This window comes from Anoplopoma fimbria, chromosome 15 (genome assembly GCF_027596085.1).
Source record: "Anoplopoma fimbria isolate UVic2021 breed Golden Eagle Sablefish chromosome 15, Afim_UVic_2022, whole genome shotgun sequence".
Lineage (NCBI taxonomy): Eukaryota > Metazoa > Chordata > Actinopteri > Perciformes > Anoplopomatidae > Anoplopoma > Anoplopoma fimbria.
Window position 1 is genome coordinate 16,643,095 of NC_072463.1, and position 27,975 is coordinate 16,671,069.

Genomic DNA, 27,975 nt, shown 5'->3' on the forward strand with positions numbered 1-27,975 from the left:
ATGGAGAGATTTGTCCCCCTGCTCGTCCTCAGCTGTCTCTGCGTCCCTCGAGTCACAGCGGGTAAGTTGCCTTTTTTTTTGGGGGGGGGGGGGGGTTCACAGAGTGGGAATTTATTATATTATTATTATTATTATTATTATTATATTCCCATGGAGGGATTTTGCAGAGATGTGAGAGATATTCTGCCGTCTTCACACTGGAGCTGGAGCTTTAGGTTGCAGACCGGTGTTGTTGTGAGACGTTGCGTAGTCTGTGGTGTTCCCTGGAAAGGGAAGGGTAGCTGGGTTTGTGTGTTTGTGTGTTTGCAGGCTACTAGGGGCAAATGTATCGCTTGTCACCTAAAAGGAAACAAATGTCATTTGAGCAATTCACACCTGAGAGAGCTACGAGGCTTCACAGAATGCTGTCATGTGGATTGATGGAGTGAGTGGGGCTGAAATGACCTGTGACCAACACTATGTTATTGTCTGCCTCAAAGCAAAGCAGTGTGTGTGTGTGTGTGTGTGTGTGTGTGTGTGTGTGTGTGTGTGTGTGTGTGTGTTAGTAAGGAGTGTGTGTGTTCGATGTAAGCCAAGCTGACCTTTGAATCTCTATTTGAGGCAGGTACTTTAATCTGCTACACACACACACACACACACACACACACACACACACACACACACACACACACACACACACACACACACACACACACACACACACACACACACACACACACGCGCAAGACCTGACCTGCTTTTCTATCGATGTGAATAATTGAATATTGTACTAATCATTACGAGATGTTTAGCCCTTAACTGTGACGGACTGTAATTAACTGCCCCTCGTCATTGGAAACACATGATTGGATTAGTAAGGAGCAACAGTGGTCCTCTCACATAGATCCATGGAAACGCCACTCAGGCGTGCTGTGCCTGAATGCCTGTGTGTGCTGATGTACAACACTGTGTGAGTGCATCTATAAAAACGTGCCTTCTACAGCACACACACACACACACACACACACACACACACACACACACACACACACACACTTTGACCACTCTGCGATGGCGTGCCTCACTTCACTCCTGCCATCAAAAATGCACCTCTGGTTCGCTCGGCATCCTCCCACTCCTCAACCTTCCCAGTGGCGATGGATTACTGTACTGCTCTTCACTCTGGCACGCACACACACACACACACACACACACACACACACACACACACACACACACACACACACACACACACACACACACACACACACACACACACACACACACACACACACACACACACACACACACACACACTCATCCACTTTAGTCCCTCAGCACTTCTACTAGTAAGCTGTGGGATGTCTGTAATGGACGCTGGCATATATTGCTATATTTTCATTGTCCGCTATAATAAGCAGCAGTTATTATAGAAAATAAGTTATTTATAGTTTTTTTTTAAAGAAGCAAGACCATCTTGTTCTTTAAAAAGGTGTAAAAACCTTTTTTTGCACCCTCTAGTTTTTCATTGGCAACATTTTATTTTGACTGCCTCGATTTAACGCTTCAGAAATGGTATGTAACACACACTACTGCAACTGTAAGCTCAAATTGCTTTGTTATATCCATTTGTAAGAGTTTCTTTATGAGATTATTACTCCTCTTGGGAAATATCCATAACTGATACAAAGTTAATTAATGCTTGATAGCACAGTACAACATAGCTATAAACATACACAATGATATACTGCACATGTGAATACATCCTTACAATGAGTTAAGATTATTAACATAATGTACAAATGATTCATTGACTTAATTCCAACTGTTATATGGTGTTATCGAGCATGTATAATCTGCTTAATCTGTTATAGATGCGTTATTAGTAGAGTTACAATAAGAGTTCAACACACGATTATCAATCAAAATGTCAGCCTACATTAGTTTGTTATATACCATTAATTAAGTGTGTACATGCTGCTTATAAATAGTCTAAAAACAAAGTATGAACTTATCACCTTTAACCATTGATTTGTGCAATATCACAATGACGCTAGTATAATGAAACACAATAAAAAGGTTCAAACAACAACCGGTACAGGATTTTTCTTACCATAGTCAATAATAACTCTGTGGCTAAGAGTCGACAGAAGAAAATAAGAAAACAAAGAGCCAGGTTACATCAGCCTTCACGTGCTCACTGGTTTATTGTGTTTAAATTACAACAAGGACCTGGCCTAAAGGTCCATTCTGGTGCTTGAGCTCGTTTCAGTTTGATCTTCATCAAGCAAACCCAGACGAGAAGTCCAGATAAGAAAGAGGATGATTTGAAATCCTTTTCAACCGATTGTCCGATGACAATTATTCACCTGTTCTAGGTTCACTATACATGTTTATATATTCTACAAAGCTACACTTAAACGGATATACATTGTTTTTGGTCAGCCTCTTTTTTAGGTGGCTAAAATACGTTTAGCTGCTGCCCCCTCAAACAACCCTTTTGTCAAATAATCTGAATAATCCCTTTAAGTCTTTGTCCCTTTTGACTCTGATAAAAAACACAGTGGTATCGAAACGCTACTCTGTTGCACTATTAAAGGCTGCAAAATCAATTAGCGTGCTCCAGTCCCTTCTTTTGGAAGAAATAAAAAGTCCTTAAATTGCTCCGAATGTAATAAAAAGGCATAAAATTCCCCAAGTAGTACTAAGAAAAAAATGGAGATATTACCATCTACCTTTTCATGACAAAAGGAGAAAACATAATTCGCTTCATCTCAGGCCTTTTTTTTGATTTATGTCAACTACCGTTTCCAGAACAAATGATGAAGCCCAATGAGTTTCAAATGTTTATGTTACCATATTCAGAAAACTTGCAGCCTAAAGAGTAACTGCATTCCTCTTGGATTCACAATTCATGTCGATTCAAGATTATTCTAAGACTCCATCAGACACCTCCACCAGGAGAAGCAGGCCAAATCGATGTCGAGGCGGAGAGGACTGGCAGGCACCATAAAATGTACACTAAAGTGACGTCTTTACTGTGTCTGTGTTTATAGTGACTCATAAACAAACAGGCTGTTGATCCCAGGATAGGAAAGGTAATGTTTCCATTTAAAATGTAAATCGACTCTCTAACACATTCCTATAAATGAGGCCATAAATCCTCGCAGACAGATTTCCTTGGCCCCTAACAGTTCTGAGTTTTGGAAAAAAAAATCAATAATAAAAAAATCAATGATTCAATCATTACACTGAACAGTGATGCAAACAGTGGCAAGGCTCCAGGCTGTTTGGGAGACGCTTATAATAAAATTGCGAGAAGAAATGGCTTTCAAGCGCTCAGAGGTTATCTTTTTATGCTATAAACAAAAAAGAGAATCGAGGAACACTTTGGCAACCACCTGCAAGGCGATACATTATCTGGGAGTAACAGTATATTATGTGTCAAGTGATAAGCAATGCAGCCTCCTTAGAGAAAAGTTAGAGGCCACAGCTGTGAGAGGCAAAGTTTGTAAAAACTACTCATCTACACCAAATTACCACCGAACAAGAAACAGAGTTATATCTCTCAGCAGACAGCCAGTCAGTCAAAGAGATGCCGATGCAGCCATTTATCACAAACAGAGTTGTTTCCCTCTAGTCAATTATGCGAACACAATTAGCTGTTTGTCATTATAAGCTTTTTGTTATCTTGTTTGCTGTTTTTCCTGCATGTTTGTTTTTTTAGTTTTTTTAGAAGCTTATCACAGTGTACCACATAGTCACAGCCTTTTCTTCTTACAAACATGTTGCATCAGATTTGAGGGGTTTACACAGGGGAAATACCTTATAATGTTGCAATCACATGCAACAATGCTAGAAACTCCACTGTGTTTGGTGACTTTAGGAACTTTTTATTATTGTGTCATCCTAAGACACAGCAAAATCATATAAGCCATACACAAATGGCTGCTTACACATTTTAACAAGAACAAGAAAAAAAAGGAGCATTTGAAGATCAGATTTTCTTAACATATCTACAACAAAATCCACTAACCACTTAAAGAATATGCCCTTTGATAACAGTCCATCTTTGCTTCTTTTCATACAAATTTAGCGAAGTAAAAAATTCAAGTTTTTGAATGTCTATGAACCAGAATATTTCAGGGTTTTGTCGAGCCATTTCATGAGAAATGGACACTCATCATAGAATGTACCATACAAAAGAAAATGAGTCACCTTCCACTTCACATTATCTTTTATCTTTTATTCAACCTCCAAAACCAGAGGAAGAATATATCAGTTCACAACACTGCAAGAGACATTTGGCTTCTAGATAGGATGAAACATACAATTCAGGGCTATACTTTTGTGCTTATCCGTACTTTATTTTAGTGTTTGACACAGTAACTTTCTCCAAACTTAAACAAGCCACAGGGCTGCATGCACACAGGTATTAAGGCAAGTGTAGCTCTGTGTGTAAATGCACAGCAAGCTTTAGAAAGCAAAGATGAAGCTAGAACTGACTCATAAGCCTGACTTGACAGAGCTGGCCTGTCCCCATTCAGTAGCTTTTCAATGTCGAAGCTGCCCCGTATTTCTCTTCACCCCGTCACGTGTTAATTGTCACCTGACGTGCTGAATTAAAAGAACCAGAGATGAGAGTGCATTTCCATAATGTCCTGTCACAGTCCTCTTACATAAGTGCAAGAACAACTACGTGTCAGCCTCTTATTCGCTTCAAAAACCCACCTCATTTATTATGTTTTTAAGCTTTTATATCTGGTGGCAACACAAGGATAAAGACCAAACAGCAGGAAACAAAAAGAAAATAATTCAGATTTGAATCTTTCTCTCCTCAAGAAAAAAAGCGTTTTTGATACATTTTTTGACAGGCTTTTATATAACTATGTAACCAGGGCTGTTTTTTTGCCGAAAATGGAATGCAACAGGCGTGAGAGGACAGATTGGTGCGATCATCTGTACACGGGGCCTGTGGGAGAGAGAGAGATGACAAAGCCAAAGCACTGACGCGGCAGTGGCAGCTTGCTGACGCAGTGTGTGGTCTGTCCAGTGACTCGTCTGAATGTGTGCAGGTGGAGGGGGGGTCTGAGCTGCCGTTTGGAGGAAGACAACGCCATAAAACGTACATGTGAAAGATGTCACAGACTCATTTATGTCCGCAGGAGTGTGTGTTCTGGTACTGTTTCGTCCCCATGCCTCATTTATCAAAGCATTTGTAAAACAGGTTCTAAATGTGTGCGCAGGGATTTGTCCGCTCAATCAAGAAAATTGGTATTAATCAAATGAAAGTACTCTACGACAAGGCATGTTAACTCAAGAAAATCCTATATTGGCTGCATAATCCAGATGATGAATCTCCAATGTGGTCAGTTAAACTCTGTGCTAGTTCAGAAAACACATGTCCTCTGCTCATGCTCCACTTTAAAATAATCATAGGTCTAGACCTTCACTGGCAGACTGTACATTTCGTATTTGGTTTAATAAAAGGCATGAAGAACACGGATGATCTCTAAACTAACAGTATATTTCTTTTGCTGAGTTTCTACTCTTTTTTTTGCCTACCCATATAGTTTTTTTTTTTAAATCAAACATTTTGGAAAAAAGCGGTTTCCTCTTTTCCCCTATCACCCCATGAGTCACCAATAGATATATTTCTAACTCTGAATCAACAGGATAAACTCTCATCACTCACAGTAGATGGATTATAAAAGGTTTTACAGTGTACCAAACTTAAGGAAATGTGATTCTCCCTTAAAGGCTCCTTGAAAACCCTCTAAATAGCAATTTAAAGGGTTTCTTCCAGACCCTGATGACAGCTGAGCAAATGACAAAGAAGTGAAAAAAAATGAAAGAAAATGCATGAAAGCTTCCCAGCATGCACTGGATCAAAGGATTTATCGACAGTCTTTTTATGTGTGTTCCAGCGTCGATATTACATTTTATATTTTGTTCTACAACAACTCCAATAAGTCAACATGTCATGTAATGCAAATAAAATGTGCTTCGGTTGAAATGCTGTTCGTTCCATTTATAATTGGCTAACTTTCACACTCTTATTGTTTCATAGCTGAAAAATCACTGAAATGAAATTCAACTAAACAAAGCTGTATAATACAGCATCTTCTGATATATAAATACTGTAAAGAAACTATATGGGGAGAAGTAAAGAAATTTGATTGATTTCAATTTGCTTCTTAATTGTTGCATTTGTTTTTAACAGATTAAAAGGAAAATATACCCGTCTAGGTTAAATCAATTGAAACAAATGTTGCTTAATGCTATTATTAATGCAGATCTATTGGGCTTACATGTTTGACAGTAGAGTCAGTTGACCAGGAGTGGATCTTAAAGTATGCACATAGTGAAGCACAAGAAGAAATTGATAAATTCATAGCATAAATTTGAGCATACACGTGGTTTGAAGCCCCTGGATCCCTCCTCCTCCTCCAGCTCTCCTCAGCAACCCAGCAGAGTATTACACGATGCTGTTTTTATTTGCCACTCAGCAGACTCATCCTGTTTAAAGCCTGTGGCGGCCCAGATGATGCGTTTTACATGCGAGCAGTCTGCAGCACAGGTGGGCCCCTGAAGGAGTTTACCTGCTGCTCCTTCACTAACACACAGACACTGTTGCGCATTCGTCTCCTCTCATAAAAGTTTTGTCTCCCGTTCCTGAAGTTGTGTCTGACACATTTGATACGCTTGTGCAAATGTGACAGACGCCTACACATGCTAAGATTTAAACATGCGTGTGTGTTTGTGTGTGTGCTTGTCAGCGAGTATGTCAGTTAGTTTCTGGTGATCTGGTTTCTGGTGGGGCTCAATCCTCAATCAGGGGCCAGGAGTCACTCACACAGTATGTGTTTTCCTTATGGGAATACTTTCACGATAGAGACACGGATGGATAGAGAGAGAGAGAAGGGAGAGGGTGCAAGCGTCGGAGCCACAGGAGAGGAAGAAGAACCCAGAGAGAGACGAAGAGAATGCTAGGGGCAACAGGAAGCGGCGTGAAACATGGAGGAATCTCCCCCTCCACTGTTCTGTGACACCAATCCTCCCGGACTGCTACTGTAGGCGTTACGTTACCAGCTGTGCCCGAGTCCTCTAAGAGAGAGACAGAGAGAAGCTACAGTGAGTCTGGAGAAAAGAGGACATTTATGTATCAAGCACTAATATAATATTTATACAGTAGTTGTCTATCAAGCTGTGGGTTCCTTTAGTCATCGTCGGGTCCCATCCAAACTCAAATAATCAACCTCACGGCACTCCTTTTGCCTTTTTGAAGTATCTGGCCTGCATTCTCTCTTCACACAATGCTGCATCGATTTTCATACCCTGCCTTTTGACATTTAATTAGAGGAAAGTGTGTGTGTGTGTGTGTGTGTGTGTGTGTGTGTGTGTGTGTGTGTGTGTGTGTGTGTGTGTGTGTGTGTGTGTGTGTGTGTGTGTGTGTGTGTGTGTGTGTGTGTCCATCTGATGGAAAGAGAGGGAGAAAGATTCTGTTTTGCAATCCCACCCTCCCCCACGTCAGCATATCTTGTGGCCAGCGGGGCTGGAAAATTCATTTCCTATGAGTAAATAACTCATTTCTATACAAAAAGGCACAAAGAGACCCTCAGGTGTGATTATTTGACAATGCCGGGCCGCTGTGTGAACGAAACAAAGATAACTCACAGGCTCTGGTTGTCATGCCGCACATGAAGAAAACATGCACATGCAGCCTTCTTGCACGCACAAACAGAAATAAAGCAAAGAGCGTTGGAGAGACAGACGGAGATGAAAAGAAAGCGAGACAAAAACAGATAGTGTGTTTGTGTGTTTGTGTGTTTGTGTGTGTGTGTGAGGGGGAGGTTAAGCACCAAGTGCCAGTTACAGTCAGAGAAAAATAGGCGTAGAATTCAATAGAGGATGAAATAGGTGGATTTCCTGTGATAAGAAGGTGATGGAAAAAACTGTTGTATGAAACAAACAACGGGACAAAGAAGAAAAGGAAGAAAAGAGGACATTTATAGAGGAACTCTCTTTTGTGGTTTACGTAAGAAAAAGAAATGTAGAACGGGTTTGGAAACAGTAGGCGATCTCTTATGAAAAAGGCATTATGGGAAAATGATCAAACATGGCACAGCGTTACAGTGTGGCGCCGCTGCACTCACATGCATTAGCACTTCCGTATAATTCACCAGATGTTATTGCCTATAAATGACACGCATTAGCGCTCTGTATTCAAGTGTGTGTGTGTGTGTGTGTGTGTGTGTGTGTGTGTGTGTGTGTGTGTGTGTGTGTGTGTGTGTGTGTGTGTGTGTGTGTGTATCCACAAGGACTACGCCATGTGCCAAGGTCTCCTCTGACACACACACAAGGGCAAACTCCAGATCAGCAGAAAAAATCCTGATGGCTCTATCATGGCACATTAACTATGGATGAGGGGGAGCCGCCGCACTGCCAGCTACATGTGCTCTTAACCCCCTAAAGCAGTGGTTCTCAAATGGGTGTACGTGTACCCCTGGGGGTATGTGAAGGCACTCCAGGGGGTACGTGAGATTTTTTAAAAATATATTTAAAATTAGCATCCATTCAAAAAGAAAATTGTTATTTAATAAATATTCAATAAAATATAAGTGTAAGTTCATAAACTGAATTTAATGCAACAATGCAATCGTCAGTGTTGACAGTTTAATAAATCAGACACTGATGGCAGAGCGCTTAGTATTACATCTTTTTTTCAACCAAAAATGCTTTGCGCTGGTTAGGGGGTACTTGGCTAAAAAAGTATTTCACAGGGGGTACATCACTGAAAAAAGGTTGAGAACCACTGCCCTAGAGTACACCGCGACCACATCTTGCACAAGCTCTGAGACTCAATTGCATGTTAGCGGGAGGAAACAAGCGGCAAGCAGTCGTTACTCCCCCCGCGCTGTCGTTAGCGGCGGCGCGAGAGCCGCAGCATTAGTCAACATGTGCTAATTTATAGCCGATAATTCCCCAGTGGCCTCGCGCTTTCTAGCCGTTATAGCTGTAGCACAAAGTTTTACGTCTTCCCCCTTCCTTCAAATGCATGATATTCACCCCCCCCACCTTATTACACCTTCCATACAAAGTGGCTGTTTACTCATGGTTAGCCGTGAAATGAGCTAAAGTGGTTTAAGGCGCTAAATGTGAATTAGTAAGTGTGCGGTGATCAAATGAAAGAGCAGGAAGTACCGAACCCCCGAGGCCCGCGCTTCTGAAATGCCAGATAACGGCGGCGTGTTATGTAGCTAACGGGCAGTTTTCATGCTAGTTCACAACTCATTAGCATCCCGTGGAGCCGAGCCGGCTGGAAGGCCTTACTCTGAGAAATGCATTTACAAGTATTGCAGAGCTGTAAAAAGGTGGTACAAATCGGTAATATCTCCCCACAGGGGCGGGATGGAGGCTGGGACATCGTGCTGGTAGCTTTCAGGATATCTCAGCCTCAAAGCCCCTGCTGTCCGCTCAGGTGTCGCACTGAATCAGACCGTTGCAGCTGACTTTAGTTCATAGAGGGCAGTGCAGCTGAGCAGGTTTCACTCGCAGACAAAGATTTCCTCGTACCTTCAGTTGAGGCATCTAGGGCAACTTCACCAAAACTCAGAATCAAATAGGCCTTTTATCACAGCAGATGTTTTCACTCGTCAAAGTGTTACGGATAACATTGATGGCTTTGTTCTGTTCAAGTGTCCCAGTAAAGACAATATGAACTGAAAAGGGCCGAATGGGGAGTTCTGCCTTTTTAACATCCCCCTCAAAACTTTAAGACCTTTATTATTTCAGTTGAAATCATGCTTACATAGTGTATAATCCCAGATGGATTGATAAATGACCACAGACTTGCAGATACACAGCACACCTGCTGTATGGAAGTGCTGGTTGTTTTCTAAAGGTCAGGACAAACTGTAATGAAGCGGCCATGTGTAGCCATGCTGACTGTCTTTAGCTGATGAATTAAGAGATAAGAGACCCAAAACTCAATCTTCCTCTGGTGGATTAATCCGTCCCTCCCTTAACCCAATTATCCCTAGTATTAGCGTATGATCCGTCTACCTGATATCTGGATAATGACATCTGATCACAGGCCTTTGCACTTACAACTCATATTGATAAGCGTTCACGTTATCTCAATGCTGCCCACGTTGTGATTAGATCTCAGCATGCAAAGTAAGTAGGTGGAGCTGACCGTCAACAAACAACGGGATGTTTTTCGACTTCTATCTGCATTTAGACCGAACATTAACACGAGTTTTAATCTTATCCAGATAAAATATCCAGAAACAGATTGCATGTTAAAAACCAGGTGTAAATGTGGGCGCTTAAACAAGATGAATGGAAAACTAATAGGAAAGAAAACTAATCCCATAGAGACCAATTAGGAAACTTCACATCTTTCCATGTTACCTGTAATATTAGCCACATATAAATCCACTCTCATCAAAGCAGTGAACACAGAACAAACTGAGAGGAGAAAAGTAAGGAGGCAGAGATGGCAGCCGGCCAGAAGGAGGAGTGATCCTGTCTTTCTGAGGTCAGAGAGATGAGGAGAACGTTCATTAAATAATGATAGGCTTCATGGACCAGGACTGTTCACCGTATGTGTGTGTGTGTGTGTGTGTGTGTGTGTGTGTGTGTGTGTGTGTGTGTGTGTGTGTGTTTGTCTCCTTGACTGTATACAGTCACTCCCGGTGTGTTCTCTAATGAGCAGGGATATTAAGGAGCTGTCAGCCCTTCACACTTCTCAGCATGGGAAGAACAACTAGCTGTCACTCTGATCATCATTGGGCTAACAAAGAAACACACACACAGGCACGCACACACACACACACTAGGGACATCGGTCATGGCTCAAAGTCACCCCCATCTCTCAGTGTGAGGCAGACTGTGTGCCACCGTGATGAGGGAGAGTTTATGAAGACATCTGTCTGGTGTTTCATTAGAGCGGACTCTCATGTCATGTGGATATTTTAGGGCCGCGGTCACGGACGCCGTCCGCTCTCGTCGTCCCTGGGCGTAGCGCGGCCATATGGGGGGAGAGGAGACGGACAAAGAGAGACAAAAAGTGAACAGGTGGGACGTGAGGACACTCAGAGAGATGGGTTCACTTTGTTTTGCTTCGCTTTTGGTATATTTTTAACTCCCCACCTTACAATCTCCAGCAATCTATATTTAATCATCTTTTTTTAATCGTTGTCTCCTCCATAAAAGGAGACTTATGAAAACTCCCTTTGAAAAAGTCACACTTGTGCACACACACACACACGGGTATCTGAAGTGCCTATCAATCAACAAACTGTGGAATAAGACAACCCAGTCAGGTTTTTGTGTACTGCCTAGATAATAAAACATGTGATTCAACAAGCAATTCAGATTTGGCTCCCTTTTATATGTCTCATGCAAGAATATATTGCCCTCTATCTAAGGATCTCCATCCACGGCTTGAGTCAAGAATATTACCTTCCATGATTCTGAAATTGACTAGCAACTTCCAAAAACTTATTTTTTCTACAAAATAACCTAGATATCCATTCAAATATTAGAATGAACATCCAATTGTGAATGAAAAATTAGCAGCACTACTGCGGCTGTCTGCCTTGTGTGCACTGTATGACAGGAGTCACACAACACCACTTTCATTAATTGAAAATGAAATATAAGGTTCGGTCAAGCTGAACGAGGAATAATTAAACAACAACTGTAATGATGGCAGAAAACTCGACCACAGAGAGTGTGACACCGTGTCCTAACAGGACGATTTACTTTATGTCATGTAAACAAACAATGTACCTATTAGCTGTGCGCTCCAGATCAGACTGGAGACGTAACCACTTAAAAGATGGTTGAGTTGTAATTGCTATCTTCAGATGCTGTATTTATTACACAGAAAAAAACAAAGTAGTTTATTCATTCATTCATTCATTTTCCGTAACCTGCTTATCCAGTTAAGGGTCGCAGGGGTGCTGGAGCCGATCTCAGCTGTCAATGGGTGAAGGCAGGGTACACCCTGGACAGGTCGCCAGTCTGTCACAGGGCTGACATATATAGACAGACAACCATTCACACTCACATCCACACCTACGGGCAATTTAGAGTCTTCAATGCACCTACGCTGCATGTCTTTGGACTGTGGGAGGAAGCCGGAGAACCCGGAGAGAACCCACGCTGACACGGGGAGAACATGCAAACTCCACACAGAAGGCCGTCTAGCCCGGGAATTGAACCCGGGCCCCTCTTGCTGTAGTTTAATGTTGCGATATTTACTAGAAATTACATACAATATTGCCAAGAGCAAATAGGAACATTTCATGCAAACTCCCTTCAGCCAGCTGCCACCTTTTTTAAAATTGATGAGGTAAAGTATAGATAATTCCTCCTTTCAATACCAATCAACTGTTCCTCGTCCATTGTGGCATTTTCAAAGTGAGCGACAGGAAAATGTAGAAAAAGTGCATCTAACCAAAGTTCAGCTCAAAACCTGCCTTCAAGTTCCTGAGAAATAAAATCCTACCCATTTAATGTATGTACCTGGCAGCATTTTCATTTGTGTCTATCTTTAACCCGTTATTATTGAAGTCACTGAGAATTGAGAAATACTTAAAACTTTTAATAAAAAGTGTTTTGCATAATGTTACATTTTGTCTTTGTGTTCACATTACTGCAATCAGCTGATATGACTTTTTTCAAATATATAAAAACTCTATAATGTTATACACTTTACTCTGGAGTAGATTCTGCAATTAGCAACCTATGTACTGAATCGAGAATTTAAATTGAATTAAATCATGAAATACTTAAAGATTCACACCCCTATTAAAAAGACAGACACTAAAACTGAGCATTTCTGCCAAAGGATGAATAAAGATATATTCAGACAGACAGTATGAGGAAAATAGAGTTTTGGGGGTTTTTTTTACATTTAAGTAAACTTATTCTCGAAGAAACCAAAAATAGTCGTAAAAAGGAAAATGAGCATGTTATGTGTCCTTTAATCACAGCGTCACAGACAGATCAAGGTGTGTCCTCCAGGTGAGACTTAAAAACACACTAATTCACTAATACTGCCAGCAGTCAATCTGTGATGAAGGATGGAAAAAACAAAAGGAAGAGCTGCACTCTTATTTATTATTCAAAGTTACAAACATCAATAGAAACATCTTTATTTTAAGGTCATCCAGTGGGAAAGGAAGCTCTAATTTCAAAGGGCTTTGCAGCAGGCAGCTCCATTTTAAGAAACAAAGAGAAAGTACTCTCACTAATATCAGAAATATACAGTCAAGGCTTTATTAAAAGCTAACCGGCTCTGTGCTGAATTATAGGATTCAAAAGACATGAAGTGTGGAGGGTTTGCCACTTTTAAATTTACTTTTAAATGAGGAGGGGTGCCAGACAATAAAGCAAATACCCAACAAATACCCAGTAGCAATATATATAAATATATATATATATATATATATATATATATATATATATATATATATATATATATATATATATATATATATATATATATACCAGTCAAAAGTTTGGACACACCTTCTCATTCAACTACTTTGAAGAATCTAAAATATAAAACATATTCTGGTTTGTTGAGCATTTGTTTGTTTACCACATAATTCCATATGTGTTCCTTCATAGTTTGGATGTCTTCAATATTAATCTACAATGTAGAAAAAAATAAATAAAGAAAAATAAAGAAAAACAATTGAATGAGAAGGTGTGTCCAAACTTTTGACTGGTACTGTGTGTATATATATACACACACACACACACACACACACACACACACACACACATATATATATATATATATATATACACACACAAATAATATATATATATATATATATATATATATACACACACACACATACATATATATACACATACAAATCACCAAAAACCAAAACTACATATCTACCGGGTAGTCCTACTCACGGTACCGTCGATCAGCCGGTCGTCGTCGGGTTTAAAGCGTCGGCCTTCTCTCAGCCAAAACACCGGTAAACTCCTGCAGAAACTCCCAGCTGGGAAATACAGATCCAGGTTCCTGACATAAACACACTCCTTCAGGTTCACCAGAGTTGATGAGTTCAAGGACGCGGACTTTGCAACGCAGTGTGATGCCTTCACTGACTTCCACACGCCGGCGGATCGGAGACACACGTTTAGATTACCGTGGTCGTTTGTTTTTAAGTGTTTTGATTGGATCGTTGGAAGACTGTGGGCGTGGACTGTGTGGTTGACAGGTAGGAGGTGATGGGATTACATTACATTACAGTCATTTAGCAGACGCTTTTATCCAAAGAGACTTACAATAAGTGTATTCAACATAGGTATTCAAGAGAACTATGGCTTCACCAGAAGTCATAAGTGCATCTCCTTTCTTAAATAAGCATCTAAAAGCATAAACCAGAGCAAAAGTATAGTGCAGAAGCAAATTACTACGAAAACAATAATTGCAACAGACTAATACGAATACAATAAGTGCAACAAACTAATACGAATAGGATAAGTGCAGTAAACGAATACGAATACAATAAGTGCAACAATTCTACGTGCAACGATTCTTCTGAGGGCTGTAGCCTCTCAGGTAGAGTCTCATGGGTTGGTCTGATGTCAGGTGATTATCATCTCTGAGATCAGAGATGGGCAGAGGGACAACAGACTGGTCCTACTATCCTTCTTGATGATACTATTATATATTCATGTAGTCAACGGCTGTCATACAGTACCAGTCAAAAGTTTGGACACACCTTCTCATTCAACTACTTTGAAGAATCTAAAATATAAAACATATTCTGGTTTGTTGAGCATTTGTTTGTTTACCACATAATTCCATATGTGTTCCTTCATAGTTTGGATGTCTTCAATATTAATCAACAATGTAGAAAAAAATTAAAAAAGAAAGAAAGAAAAACCATTGAATGAGAAGGTGTGTCCAAACTTTTGACTGGTACTGTAGTTAACGTCAAAATCAGCTGACGTGTTTTTTTCTGTTTCTTCACAGTCTAGTCGAGCCCTTTGAAGACTTACACTACATCTGAAGATCAGTGAACATGCCTGTGGATCTGCAGGAGCTTTATGGAGACTTTGTAGAGCCCCCCGGGCCCAATCCAATGCAGGACAGCCTGTGTTACAAAATGTACCTATCAAGCTGAATTAGGGGTAGTCTGGGATCTTGTGTGTTTTGAGCTTGACCCATACTGGGGAACACTGGTGCTTTCACACCGAACGTGTAGGGTGCAGTTCTGGCGTGTTTGCGCATTTGGTTCAATTCTTTTAGGGTGGTGTGAAAGCTGTTGGTGGAAAGGATAACGATTTGAATTGCAGTCATTACATTACAGTTGCTGATCCCAGTAACGCATCGTTACTTTGACATTTGGCCTTCATGTTGTTGGCTGTCTCACCAGGACTTGGATGGAGGGTTGATATCAGTTTGGGCTCTGTGTATTCCCTGAACCTGCCGGGGAATGAAAGTAAAGTAACATGTAATGTAACGGATACTGTCGCTGCTGAATGTAATCAGTTGAATCAGACCAGAACTAACAGACATGAATATATATTTGTTATTTGGTCCGGACCACATAAACCAAACTATAGATGTGAAAGTGTCATAAAAGTTGGGACATCTCAGCCTCCGCTGCACCACTTTTTAAAAATTATTTGTATCTATTTATTTTTGTCTGGTTGTCACAAGTCTCCAGTCCCAACCTTAGAAATTGCAATAGTAAATCACTTAACTACCCCTTTTTATTTACGGTTCTCGCCAGGAGGAAGAAAACATAGATATTTGCAATTCTGAAGAGCGTTTTTTGTAGGTGCAAACAAAACAACATGATGTGTCAAAAGTCACAGAAATGATGTGTTCCCCGAGGGGCATTCGGAGCTTAACGTTCAGCTTCCACTGTGTGTTTTGTGTTAAGAGAGAGAAAGACAGTAAGAGCAAACAAACCGAGAGATAACAAGTTTGATTTGTGAATTATTTAGTCCCATCAGTCTCCTCCGCCCAAGACGCCCGCCCCTCAGGACACAGTAAACAAAAGCGAACCCACTCCAAACATCAGACTCCCAGCTGATGAAGAGATGCGACGGGTCTCCATGCTGTCATCTGCTGTTAGTCAAGCCATCCATCAAAACGCTCAGCTGGAGGCGGGCGGAGAACGTAACACAGAGGCCCTCCCGGATATGGTGTGCTGTCTCTGAATGTACAGTGTGTATACAAGCGCCACGGCGGCCCATCATCCTTTAATTACCAGCTGTTTGATTTGTACCCAGTTGAAGGGCAAGTGAGCGTTAACTGATACTCAATAACTCATTGACTGCATTTGGTGGGCTGAATTAGATTTATAACCCATTAAAGACGGAGGAGCGGTATCGCAGAGAGTGACCACTTCTCCTCGTCCCCATTCATCTCTCTCAGTTCTGCTTCACATTACAAAAAATCGATCACTCCAAAAGGCCTTGGTGACTCAGAAGACTTGTTGTCTGCTAGCCCGGCTCTGTCCAAATTTAACAAAAATCCCTCTACCAGCACCTCTGAAGCTCACTTAGTCCCACATCATGTCTTGTATGGTAAACGCACACGGAAGCTAATTGAGCTGTAAGGACGGAGCTGGGCTAGCTGTTTAGCATACCGGCATGAGAGCGGTGTGAATCAATACCTTGTCACCCAACTGCAATAAAAGCAAATTTGACTGCATAAATAAAATAAGCATTGTATATCAAATTAAAATCCATTAAACTGAATAATATTGAATGTCCTCATTTAGATGATGGGATAAAAAAAGCCGATGTCTGAACTTGTTTGGGCACTTTCCTCAGGCACCTAAGTTTGTCACAAAATCGGAATTTATGTAGAGCATCTTCAAATCGACAGATTCTATCGATGGATTCTTTATTTCCTGGCCTTCCTTTTAGAAATTCTTCATTTTTTAGGCAGCAGTTCAGACCTCTGCCAGCTCCCAGTTTTAATGAAATTTAATCAGCCCCTCAGGCGTCTAAACGAAAACAAAAAGTAGACTTTGGTATTCATGACTGATTACATTTAAATTATGTTATGAGCCATCTGTAGCCCCACAGTGCATACCATCATGTTTTTGTTTTACAATATATGGATATTGTCACACCCGTACTGCAAGGCAATGAAATAAACGAACCATTTAGTCCATTATGGCAGAAACGCTCGACAGACATTTTGTGAGAAAAGAAACAGAAGATGAAATTGTATCAAGAAAGAAAATCCATTTCACACTCATTTGAATAAAATCTGACGTGTTCTTCTCCTGTGCAGGCACTTTGATCATCTGGCCTGCACACACTCATTTCAGACTGTAGCCCTTTGGTGCGTGCTGTGCAGTCTGATGCAACACGTACTGTTATTAGGGAGTCTTATTTTGCAGCAGCTGAGGCCACAAAAGTTCACGAGAACACAAACACACACAATCTCACATTTCATTATTTCATGGAACCAAGTCATTATTGTCAAATCTTTCAGCCTGTGACCTTGCCCTCTGTTGTCAGTTAATCATACTTGTTTTCTCACTCTCATTCAGAACTTCACAAAATCTTTCAAAATATTGAAACAGGTCAGTGGACACACTTTGAGGACTTCCTGTCGGTGGAAAGACTTTCATTCGGTTCCACTATGAACACAATGTTTTAATTAGAAATGCTTCATCATTGTTGTTTGATCATGCAACATATTGTGTTTTGTCTGGCATTAAAGAGCTCTTTCTACCTTTGAAATACTGCAGTAATGTTCACTTCACATGGACTAAACCCAGTGTAGAATTGGGAGTTTTTTCATCCAAGTTTTTTGGAATTTGAATAGTTTGAAATCTCTGTAGTCATTAGGTTAGCTCATACAGACAAACTGACAGACAGACAGAAAGTGATAAATCTGCGGGTGAAATTCTGAAAGATGTCTTTATTTCTCATTGGCACTGTTATGTTTGGTTAACCTCTTGTTGGTTCATGGTCCAGTTGCTTTGGGCGGTCTGTCTTGAAGACTTTCTTCATCAAGGTGTGTGCTGTGTTTCAAAAAAGATAAAAGCATGCTGGCTGCACTTAGGCAGAGCAGCCCTTTGAGCTAATTGATTATGTCACCATGGAAACAGACTCACAATGAGAAAAAAATGCTGAGCAGGTTCACAATATTCACCATCTTAGTTTGGCCAACATTAGCTCACTCTCCCCTAAACACAAAGAGCAGCTGAGGTTGATGGGAAGCTTTGCAGGTCTTTGGTCATTAACCAAAAAGTAGTGCACAAGTTGAACTTTTGTCCTGCTGGTGGCGCTAGAGGAAAAATCTAAGGATCACCAAAGTTTGTACAATTCATCCTGAAGGGAACCAGAATGTCTGTACCAAACTTAATGGAAATCCATCCAATAGTTGGCGATACGTTTTACTCAAAAACCACAAATGTCAACCTCGTGATGGTGCAAGAGGGCAAGGATTCATCCTCTGGGGACCATGAATGTCTGCACAACAATTCATGACAATCCATCCCATCCATTTCCAAATCTGATTAAACTGAATTTAAACTTTCAAAAATGTATTTCAACCTTTTAGATCTTCATGAATGGAGACACAAATTTGACCTCACAAATGACAACCTTTTGGTCCTTTCATATACATCCAGTCTGCAGTGTCTGAGGCTTTGTTTTGTCTTTCCATACTCGTTGATTGTACCTTACTTACTTATGGATTCATTTATTCACACCACTGAACTTGGCTTCCTCCCATACTGGCGGCCATTTCTGCGACTGACAGAACTTCTCATTTGCTTCATACCGCAGAAGATAAAACAGGCTTTTGTTTCTCTCTCTCTCTCTCTCTCTCTCTCTCTCTGTTTGCAGATAGCTTGTCGCCTCCTGTCAATGTGACCATCAAAGCGGTGAAAGCGAACTCTGCTGTGGTGACATGGGACATCCCCGAGGGAGAACCCGTTATTGGCTTTGCCATCACACAGCAGGTGAGCAGCGCACACACAGCACAGACTGGATATATGTATGTAAATGCACTAACAACAGGGTGGGTACAGAACGCAAACACACAGACTAATTAAATGAATCACTGGCTGTTTGCTGCCATGTGCATTTGTCTTTACCGTGTCGTTCCCATGCTCGGAGTCAGAATGCATTATGGGAATTATCACAGACGCTGGATCCTGTCGGACTGCCTGTCTGCTCTCTGACAACAGCAGACACTGACAGCTATTTGACGTGTGTGAAATGTGATATTATTTGCTGCCATCGTGCTCACATAAACACACAAAATCACACACACACACACACACACACATTTCTCAGGTTAACACATAAACACACACATTAAACACCTTACTTTACAAGCGTGACTGTAGGGACAACAGCACACACGTATACACAGGAGTTGGGAGTGATGTGATTGAGGAGGACAGCTTCAGGGTCAGTGTGGGTCACAGCGGTGCAGAGGCCTGTGTGCAGAGGAAGTAGAGATGCTGTTGAAGTGAACTGTAATGTTCTAAAGGTGGAAACAACCAGCAACATTGTGCTCTTTTCAAAAAGCAACTGAAGTATCAGCAGGAGTATATATCTGCCTATATTGTGATTGTTGTTGATACATTGTACCGGTCTTTTTTCTTCTTTTAGGTAGCTCACTTTTCCTGTACTGTTGCAATACTCGCATGCTGTCTGATTGATTTTTCAAACTAGTCGATTTCTAAAGGAATAGCTTGACACAACGATGAGAAGATCGATGCAGCTCTTGCTTTAAAAACATGAAGCTGCAGCAAGCACCTGAAAGCACCTGGCTCTTTTCCCCTACTTTATGCTAAGCTAAGCTAACCAACTCCTGACTCCAGCTCCATATTCACCGTACAGACACGAGAGTAGTTTCAATCTTCCCATCTGTCTCTCTGCAAGAAAGTCAAATAAACGTATTTCCTAAATATTAAATAATGAACTAGCGCCCCTTAGTGAGTGAATGTTACACTGTTACCACTGTTACAGAGCACGATGACAGGACACAAAACATCCATCCCCCTGCTGTAAACACCGTTCACCATCCTCTCCCCTGTCACACTCCCAACAGAAGAAGGACGTGCGCATGCTGCGATTCATCCAGGAAGTCAACACCACCACACGCTCCTGTGCATTATGGGACTTGGAGGAAGAGACAGACTACATTGTGCATGTCCAGTCCATCAGCATGTCTGGGACGAGCCCGCTGAGCGAACCCCTGCGCTTCCGAACGCCGAAGGAGGCCGAGACTCAGGCCTCTAAGAGTAAAGGTAAAACACACACATCAACACAAAGGTAAAGTGGCACCAAGACAAAACACACACACACACACACACACACACACACACACACACACACACACACACACACACACACACACACACACACACACACACACACACACACACATATGTGCTCAGTCATCCACCATATACACACTTGACAAAAAAAACTGCAAACTTCCTTAATCTGTTTCTGTCCTTTTCGAGACAGCGAGTACAGAGGGGACTTGGCCTTTTGACAATATCTTGACTGATTTTGTCTAAAGACTAATAAAAATCAATAGACACGCAAAGCGTGAAATGAAATTTCACGCTTTGCGCAAGCTCCCCCTGCTGAACGTAACTCGGGAATCAAACCGCAGAAGGGGGGGGTCATACTTCGTTGTTCATCGACGCGCCTCACCCTGCATGCACCCGGCACAACTGCACAGTAAACCAAAATGAGGAGAGGCATTTATCAGACACAGAGAGGAGGCAGTCAGAGCTGCGAGGGACGGAGAATCGATGTGCTTTTGGCCGAAGCCTGCTCCATCTATTCTTTCTCTCATTTACACTCATCTCTCGTGTAAGCTATACTCCGATACAACCCAGGGTGAGGAGCCAGAGAGAACTTCTGTTATGGCAGAGACGTGACGAATATAAATACAATCATTGTAGAGCACTCAAGACTCCTCTCACCACTGAGGCCCAATTAGCACAGGTAGTGTTGTCCGTGTGTTGTTTCAACGAGGGGAAGAATTTGCTGTAATCAATAACTACACCAGCATCCGGACAAACAATGGGTTCATTTTTTTCTTCATATTTCATCCTTTGTGTACATGCACCTGTTCGTTTCCTTTAGTTTGCAGTTGTTACACTCTCTCCTGCTGTTTTTCAAAAGCCGTGAAGACACAACAGTGGCTCAAAGAAGAAGTGTCTCATAACACACGCTCTGGAGAAGAAAAAGAAGTACATCAAGTTATATTGAGGTTGTTAATAATTTATTTTATGGGGGATAGTGGCAACAGGAACATTTTACACTCCTTAAATGTTCTCTCAACGGGATTCAGAGCATCGATGTAGCAAACTATATTTGCTATGTAAAGATATAGTGGAGTAATGTACCTGAGCAGAGAATGAAGTCACTTTACCTCTTTGTGTGCTGTAAGCTTTTCTGTGCTTTGTTGACAGTCCTTTTTCAGTTTTTTAATTGGTGGAGGAAGTATTCAAATATTTTTTTTACTTAGTACTTACAACCCTGTGAAAATACTCCACTACGAGTAAAACCTTACTCAAGTAAAAGTATGCAAGTATTATCAGCAAAACAGTTAAAGTATGAAAAGTAAAATAATCGTTGTCCAGTGATTGTCCCCTGTCTGTGTTTTACTATATTTATATAATGTTTCTGGATTAATATTACTGCTGCATTTATGTGTATGTTACAGTTTAATGCTATGGATGTTTTAGGTTGTGCTCATTTGAACTCCCTTTAATCTACATCAATGCATCACATTCTCATCATCATTAGTTTGTTGCGTACTCGAAACTACATATCTCTATAAAGCTCAGAAAACCCAGTTTTCAGCTTTGCAACAGTGCATCTTAAAGGTGATCCAACAGGCTGTTTAAATAGTTGTTTTAGCTTAAGAAGTAGGAGAATTTTCTCAAAACATCAAGGAACACTTCATCCTTCAGTTTACCAGAAACACTCAAAACAACACATGTGGACAAACCTGTTTTCCACTCGACAGGAAGAGGATGAAAAATTGTTATCTGAAAAAAGCAACTTAAGCTGTCAGACAAATGTAGTGCTGTAAAAACCCTCTGAGACGTAGTGGAGTAGAAGTAGAAAGTAGCATCAAAATGGAAATACTCAAGTTAAATACAGGTACCTTGAATTTGTACTTAAGTACAGTACTTGAGTACTGCTTCCAGACTTTATGCTAAGCTAGGTTAGCCAGTGGCTTCATATCTAACCTATAAACATTAGAGTGGTAGCAATCAAAAAAAGTGTTTTTCGGAAAACGTTGAATTATTACTTTAAAATGAGCTGGTCATCGCTGCGTCCCAGAGGAGGCCTTTCCACTGTTTTAAAATGAGTAGATGCCTCCAAGAGACAGTTAGAGGAAACAGCACTCTGCTTAACTCATCCATTTCCCAAAAATGTAACATTTCCACATTTTGGCAGGCACACACACACACACACACACACACACACACACACACACACACACACACACACACACACACACACACACACACACACACACACACACACACACACACAGTGAGTGACAGTCCCTATCCGCTGCAAAGCAAAAGAGATTTCTCCGCTCTCCCCCACACATTTCCCACCATGGGCACCTTTCACAAAGAAGGTCTCCAAAGAGAGCCGGTCTGTGATTCATCATCCCTCGCTCCTACAACAACAACAACTTCACAGCTTAGCTCTGCACATCCTTCTCTGTCTCATTTGCCCCGCCTGCTCAAGGATGTCTGCTTAATTAGCTGAGCTACGTTAGAACCTTTTGATGACAGATGAGCAGAGGTTCCTCGTGTCAACATTTTGTAAATCAGTGGAAAAATCGGTTGAAGTCAGGATCCACGGCACGCCGTCAAAACAAATTTCACTTTCTGTAAGAGCCAGACGTGATTTGCTCAAATCGTCTGGGATATGTTGTGCTTTTATACTGAAGGGCTTTATTTTGCATGATTTTCTTTCCATATCACCTGCTCTTTATTCTGCACATTGATGACAGCAAAAGTGTATAATGGTTATTGGAAAGGACTGCTGCACAGAATGAAGCAAAAATAAATAAATAGAATGCCTTTCAGAGCAGATAATTGTCAGAGAGAGAATCTGTCACAGATAGTCGTCCATTGTTCCGATATGACAGCGAACGTCCCTTGAAGAAAAAGGGGAGTTTTCAACATCCTCGCTTGACTGCCAGCGCCTTCTGTTCTGCCATATCATGCTGATCTCGGTGGAAAGAGCAAAGGATGAGCCTGAAATGTGGGATCATTCCATCTTTCATCTAATTTCCCCTCAAAGGAAGCGAGAGAGATGAAGGGGAGAAACCACATAGAGTGCAGTGGTAGTCAGTAATACTGTGTATTTTTGCCTGGATGTCCATGTACACTCTGTTTGGACAAGTTACTCAAACCGGACACACAAACATGGTCAATCAAAGGCTCATCGGTCTCCTCTGATCTGATAAACAGAGAACTTCCTCCCCCCTTGCCCACAGGAAAAAATCCCTAAAACTAGGATCGGGGGAAAAGTTTATTTTCAAAACAGGGCTGCAGGAAAATAGTGTGAGATTTCTCCCCAGACAGCATCCCTCAGCATCCTTCTGTTACGTCCCATAGGATGAACTAAACTTACACTTTGTGGCCACTGAAGTAGAAGCAGCCACATAAAATATTGAAGGAAGAATCCTAAATGGCTTTGACACCTTTTAAGGACAAGCGTAACATTTTTGGTAAATACACCTATGCGCTTTCATTCCTAGAATGGTATGATAGGAGGGATCTGTGTGTTAAGTCAGGACATGTTTGGCCGAGCTCAGCATAAACAGTAAGACCCTGCAGGAAACACCAGCAGGGTCTTACTGTAGCTACCAATGAACACATAAACATTATGTCTGTTGGTCTATGTTTGTGTGGTTTTCTGGGAATATGTGGACCTGAAGGGGAGTATACATTTTGCAATCTAAAGTTAAACATCAAAAGACAGATAGTCTTATATCTTTAAACAGATTTAACATGCAAATGAACGTCTGAGAAATACATATATTCATTTTACAAACATCAAACAAGTCATTCGTGGTGGAATGTAAAATTGGGACATGCAGCTGTTTTTAAATAAATCAAATATTAACATAATATATGAAAGAACAGCTAAATGTATCAAACATGGAAAACACAATCAAATTAGAAGAACAACTTTACAGAAAGGTCAAGCCCAAACTTTGCAAAATAACTTAATTTAAAGTCGCAGTTTACTTCATGTAGGTCACAACCTACAAAGGATATGTTTTCTGGCCAAATTGTTGCTGGAGTACCATTGATTTGATCTAATGACATGACATCAGTTTCACAAAGTCATTATGAGAAAAAAGAATGTAGGTCCATCCACGGTTATAGTGATCTCCATCTGTAGGAGATTCGGTTTTAAGTATGAAAAACTGAATATCAGATTATAAAAGCAAGAAAGGCAACTCTCATGTCAAAATGTGGGCCGAAATCTTAAAAGTGAACTTGAACTTTGAGGCCGTTAATTCATACAACCTTGTCTAGCGATTTGTCACGGTCCATCAGAGGTGTTCACGGCTGACCGGATAGCCCCAGTGAGGCCGGCTGGCATCAGTGTCAGGCACCTCTGAGCTGTTGTGCTTTGATTAGTTAATACTGAGCAACAGAGGCCAATCGATCTGCAGGATTGCTTGTTGCTGGAACCTACTGGAGCGTGGGGGTTCCTGCCACATTTGGCCCCTCCAAAATGCCACATACTGCATCGAACAAAAGAACAGGAGCGCTCCCTACGCTGCGGCACACTTTAAATCAAACCCTTTGACTTCCAAAACTTTCAGCGGTGCAAAAATAAAAAGCTCCTGGGCGTCGTTACCTTGTCCGATAGAAACCTGCCGATGTCTGCATGCAGAATTTTGCAAACACGGAGAAAACGTGCGCTACTTATTTTTCACATTTCTCCTGATGGTCATAGGACTTCAAAGACGATGATGGGATATAATTGAGGCTGAGGAGAATTGATCCAGAGTGCTTTGATTAACTCTTTTCCTTGCGCTCTGGTACTACGAAGGATCCACAGTGGCCTAGAAAGAAGCCTGGACTATTCCCTTCATGTTCTGCGTCTCTGTGATCTTTCGGCTCCATCGGTCGCTCACAGAATCAGTCCTATTAGTGATCACATCTCTATAGCCGCTCATGCATGCGTGTGTCTGGCTGTGTTCATTCAGTTCAAGATGCCCGGCTGTATAAAGTCAGTCATTTGAAAATCATGACCCTTCTGAATCCCCCCCGTGTGCTTCAGCTCCTTGGCATTTACATCACTGCACCTGCAATTTAACACATAATAGCAACAGGTGAAGGTCTACCTGACAGAAGAGAGACAGTATTCCTTATGGATTTACACAGTCTAGACTGAGATCTGAGCATTCAGGGAATGAGACAGCTGTGAAATGGTGACACCAACCTTTGAGAGCTGTGTGAGTAATTTCAAGAGAGTCGACGTCGAACTGCAGCTGTCTCAAATAAAAGAGTGTACGTCAATGAAACCCCAAAAGGATAAAAATGAGCTTCATAGTTCAATCAGGTCTGCTGCTGCTCTGTTTGTGTGCTAAGAACTTATAAAGCAAAGACAGAGGAAAGAACTTAATCTTCTCGGGAAGAGTGGAAAAGGACGAATTTGAGCCATATTGGTGGATGTGAGGTGACCTACTGGAGTGTCGCCGAAAATGAACAAATGAAGAAAACTCTACATTCTTTCCACTTTGATTAGTTATTACCATAACCATAACCATACCATCAATAACTGCAAATTGTCAAAGGTTAAATTATGACGATAAGAAAGTGGTTTGAATACTCTAAAGTCATTGTTCAGTTAGTCTCACAAGAAGGCCAAAATAAAATATAACTTAATGATGAGAAAAAGTTTAAGCATGCATCTCAGCTCTCTAAGCAAAAGGAAAAACTACATAACCCTCCTCCTTTTCTGACCACCCTCCTTCAATATTGATTGTCATTCAGTCCTTTAAGAAAGAAGAAATGGACGTCAGTAGTTGTTTACCATTTGATATCTGACTGTTAAATCAGCCGTGTCACAAATTCTAAAGCTATTAAAATTCCCAACTTCTTCTCTAATTGCAGCACCCTGATCTCTCCATCTCTACGGAGAAGGTTGATTCATAGCGATTGTATCCTGCACAGGTTCTGTGTGCTCGTACTGTGATAGAGCAAGCTGGCAGTTCTTACTACAAGAGAGCAGTGTGGCATAAACACAGTGATGCTGACTTAGTTGCCTCCAAGCTCTGCGTGCTTGAAGTGTCAGTCATAAGACTCAGTGAAACTCCGGATTTCATAGGAAACTATTTTGCTGATATGTTGGAAGCATTTTGCTGTTCATAGCCAATTAGCTCCTCGTCTTCCGAAACAACGGCTCGCCTCAAGACTTGGAAACATCTTGATGCAGAATATAACGGGGCTGCCATGATGCAAAAGCCTTCTGACAGACCACTGAGTTTAAAAGGGAAATCATCCAAACTACAGGTCAAGAGAGGTCACCTGAAACCACATCAAGAGAAAATTGAAGTTTAAAGATCGATGTTAATTATGGGCTCTGATGAAGAATAGCAGCAAACTGACCTTGTTCTTTTACAGTGAGGCAGTATGATAGGACATTTTAATGAATAAGTGTCTGGAGCAAATGATTCAATGATAATGATAATCATTTCTCATTTCTCTACTGTGTTTCAGTCATAATACAGACTTTGACATTTTAAGTCAATCATAATCCGCTCTCGCTAACAATCAGTCAAACATGTCGCCCATTGACTCCTTCAGACGAAGTGACGATGGAAGAAGTGGGCCAGAGCACCCAGCTGAGGGCGGGGGAGCTCATCATCATCGTGGTGGTGCTCATCATGTGGGCAGGTGAGGAGCCAACCGTTTCATCAAAACCAGGACGACACAGCTTTCACACACCTCGCCTAACAATATCAGTAAACACAGAAGCAGGAGCCTTCATTTGTGTTCTCCTCCCCTCCTCCTCCCCTCCTCCTTTCCTCCCCTCCCCTCCCCTCCCCTCCCAGGTGTGATCGCCCTCTTCTGTCGCCAGTACGACATCATCAAAGACAACGAGCCCAACAACAACAAGGACAAAGCCAAAAACTCCTCCGAGTGTAGCACTCCTGAGCATCCGACGGGGGCTGTTGCGCAGTAAGGTATAACCCACCCCTCTCCTCCTCCCTCCCCCAGGGTGCCTCCCCCCTACAGCGACGCCGGGCAGGTGAATGATCCCGGCCACGAACGGATTCTTTTTTCCGCCGACACTTCATGCACAATCATAGCGTCAAGCTCGGCTTTAGCAGTGCTTCCACGTGACAGCATTATGTGCATGACTTTTGCAACATTCAGACAACAAAACACGCAAGTTATGGTTTCTTATATGTTCTTTTTATTTTTTAAATCAATGCACAGAGGCCCATACCATATCCATTTCCTGTCTTCAAACCTGTGCTAAAAAATAAAATCTTTATCCCTCTCATACTCTCTTGCTGCAAACATCAGTAAAACATCTGCATCCAGAGGCATCCTCATGCTCATTGAAGACGCTCATTGTTTGATTCCCGTGAGTCATCCCGTCTTTCTCAGACCTGTCATCTTCCTCTCTCCTCCCACAGTTCCCCAAGAACAACAACAACAACAATAGGATGCCGTCCGTCAACATCATTGAGGTGTGACTGCCAGGACGCCTTCTCTTTACCCCCAAAAAGTCTTTGTGTTCTCACAAACAAGCGGGGCCCCTTTTGAAGCCCATCTGCTTGTCAGGATGATGCTGGGACTCATGGGCCTCCTCGGCAACCGCTTATTCTGCTTCGGTGCGGGGGGCCCGTCGCTGAGGCCGATTGACTCTGGAGGATCTGGAACGACCAGGCCGGATCCGCTCTGAGAGTGGAGTCTGCGGCGAGAGTTCAGAGGC

The 27,975-nt window shown here is 41.6% G+C and overlaps 1 protein-coding gene across 1 annotated transcript; it reads left to right on the plus strand.

The window, feature by feature from the left end:
- fndc5a (fibronectin type III domain containing 5a) lies at positions 1-27,736 on the plus strand. The gene is given in 7 exon segments (XM_054614364.1): positions 1-61; positions 18,790-18,965; positions 20,066-20,264; positions 26,838-26,927; positions 27,086-27,197; positions 27,199-27,217; positions 27,677-27,736. Coding segments are annotated over 7 exon segments (717 nt in total).
- Positions 27,737-27,975: the final 239 nt, after the last annotated feature.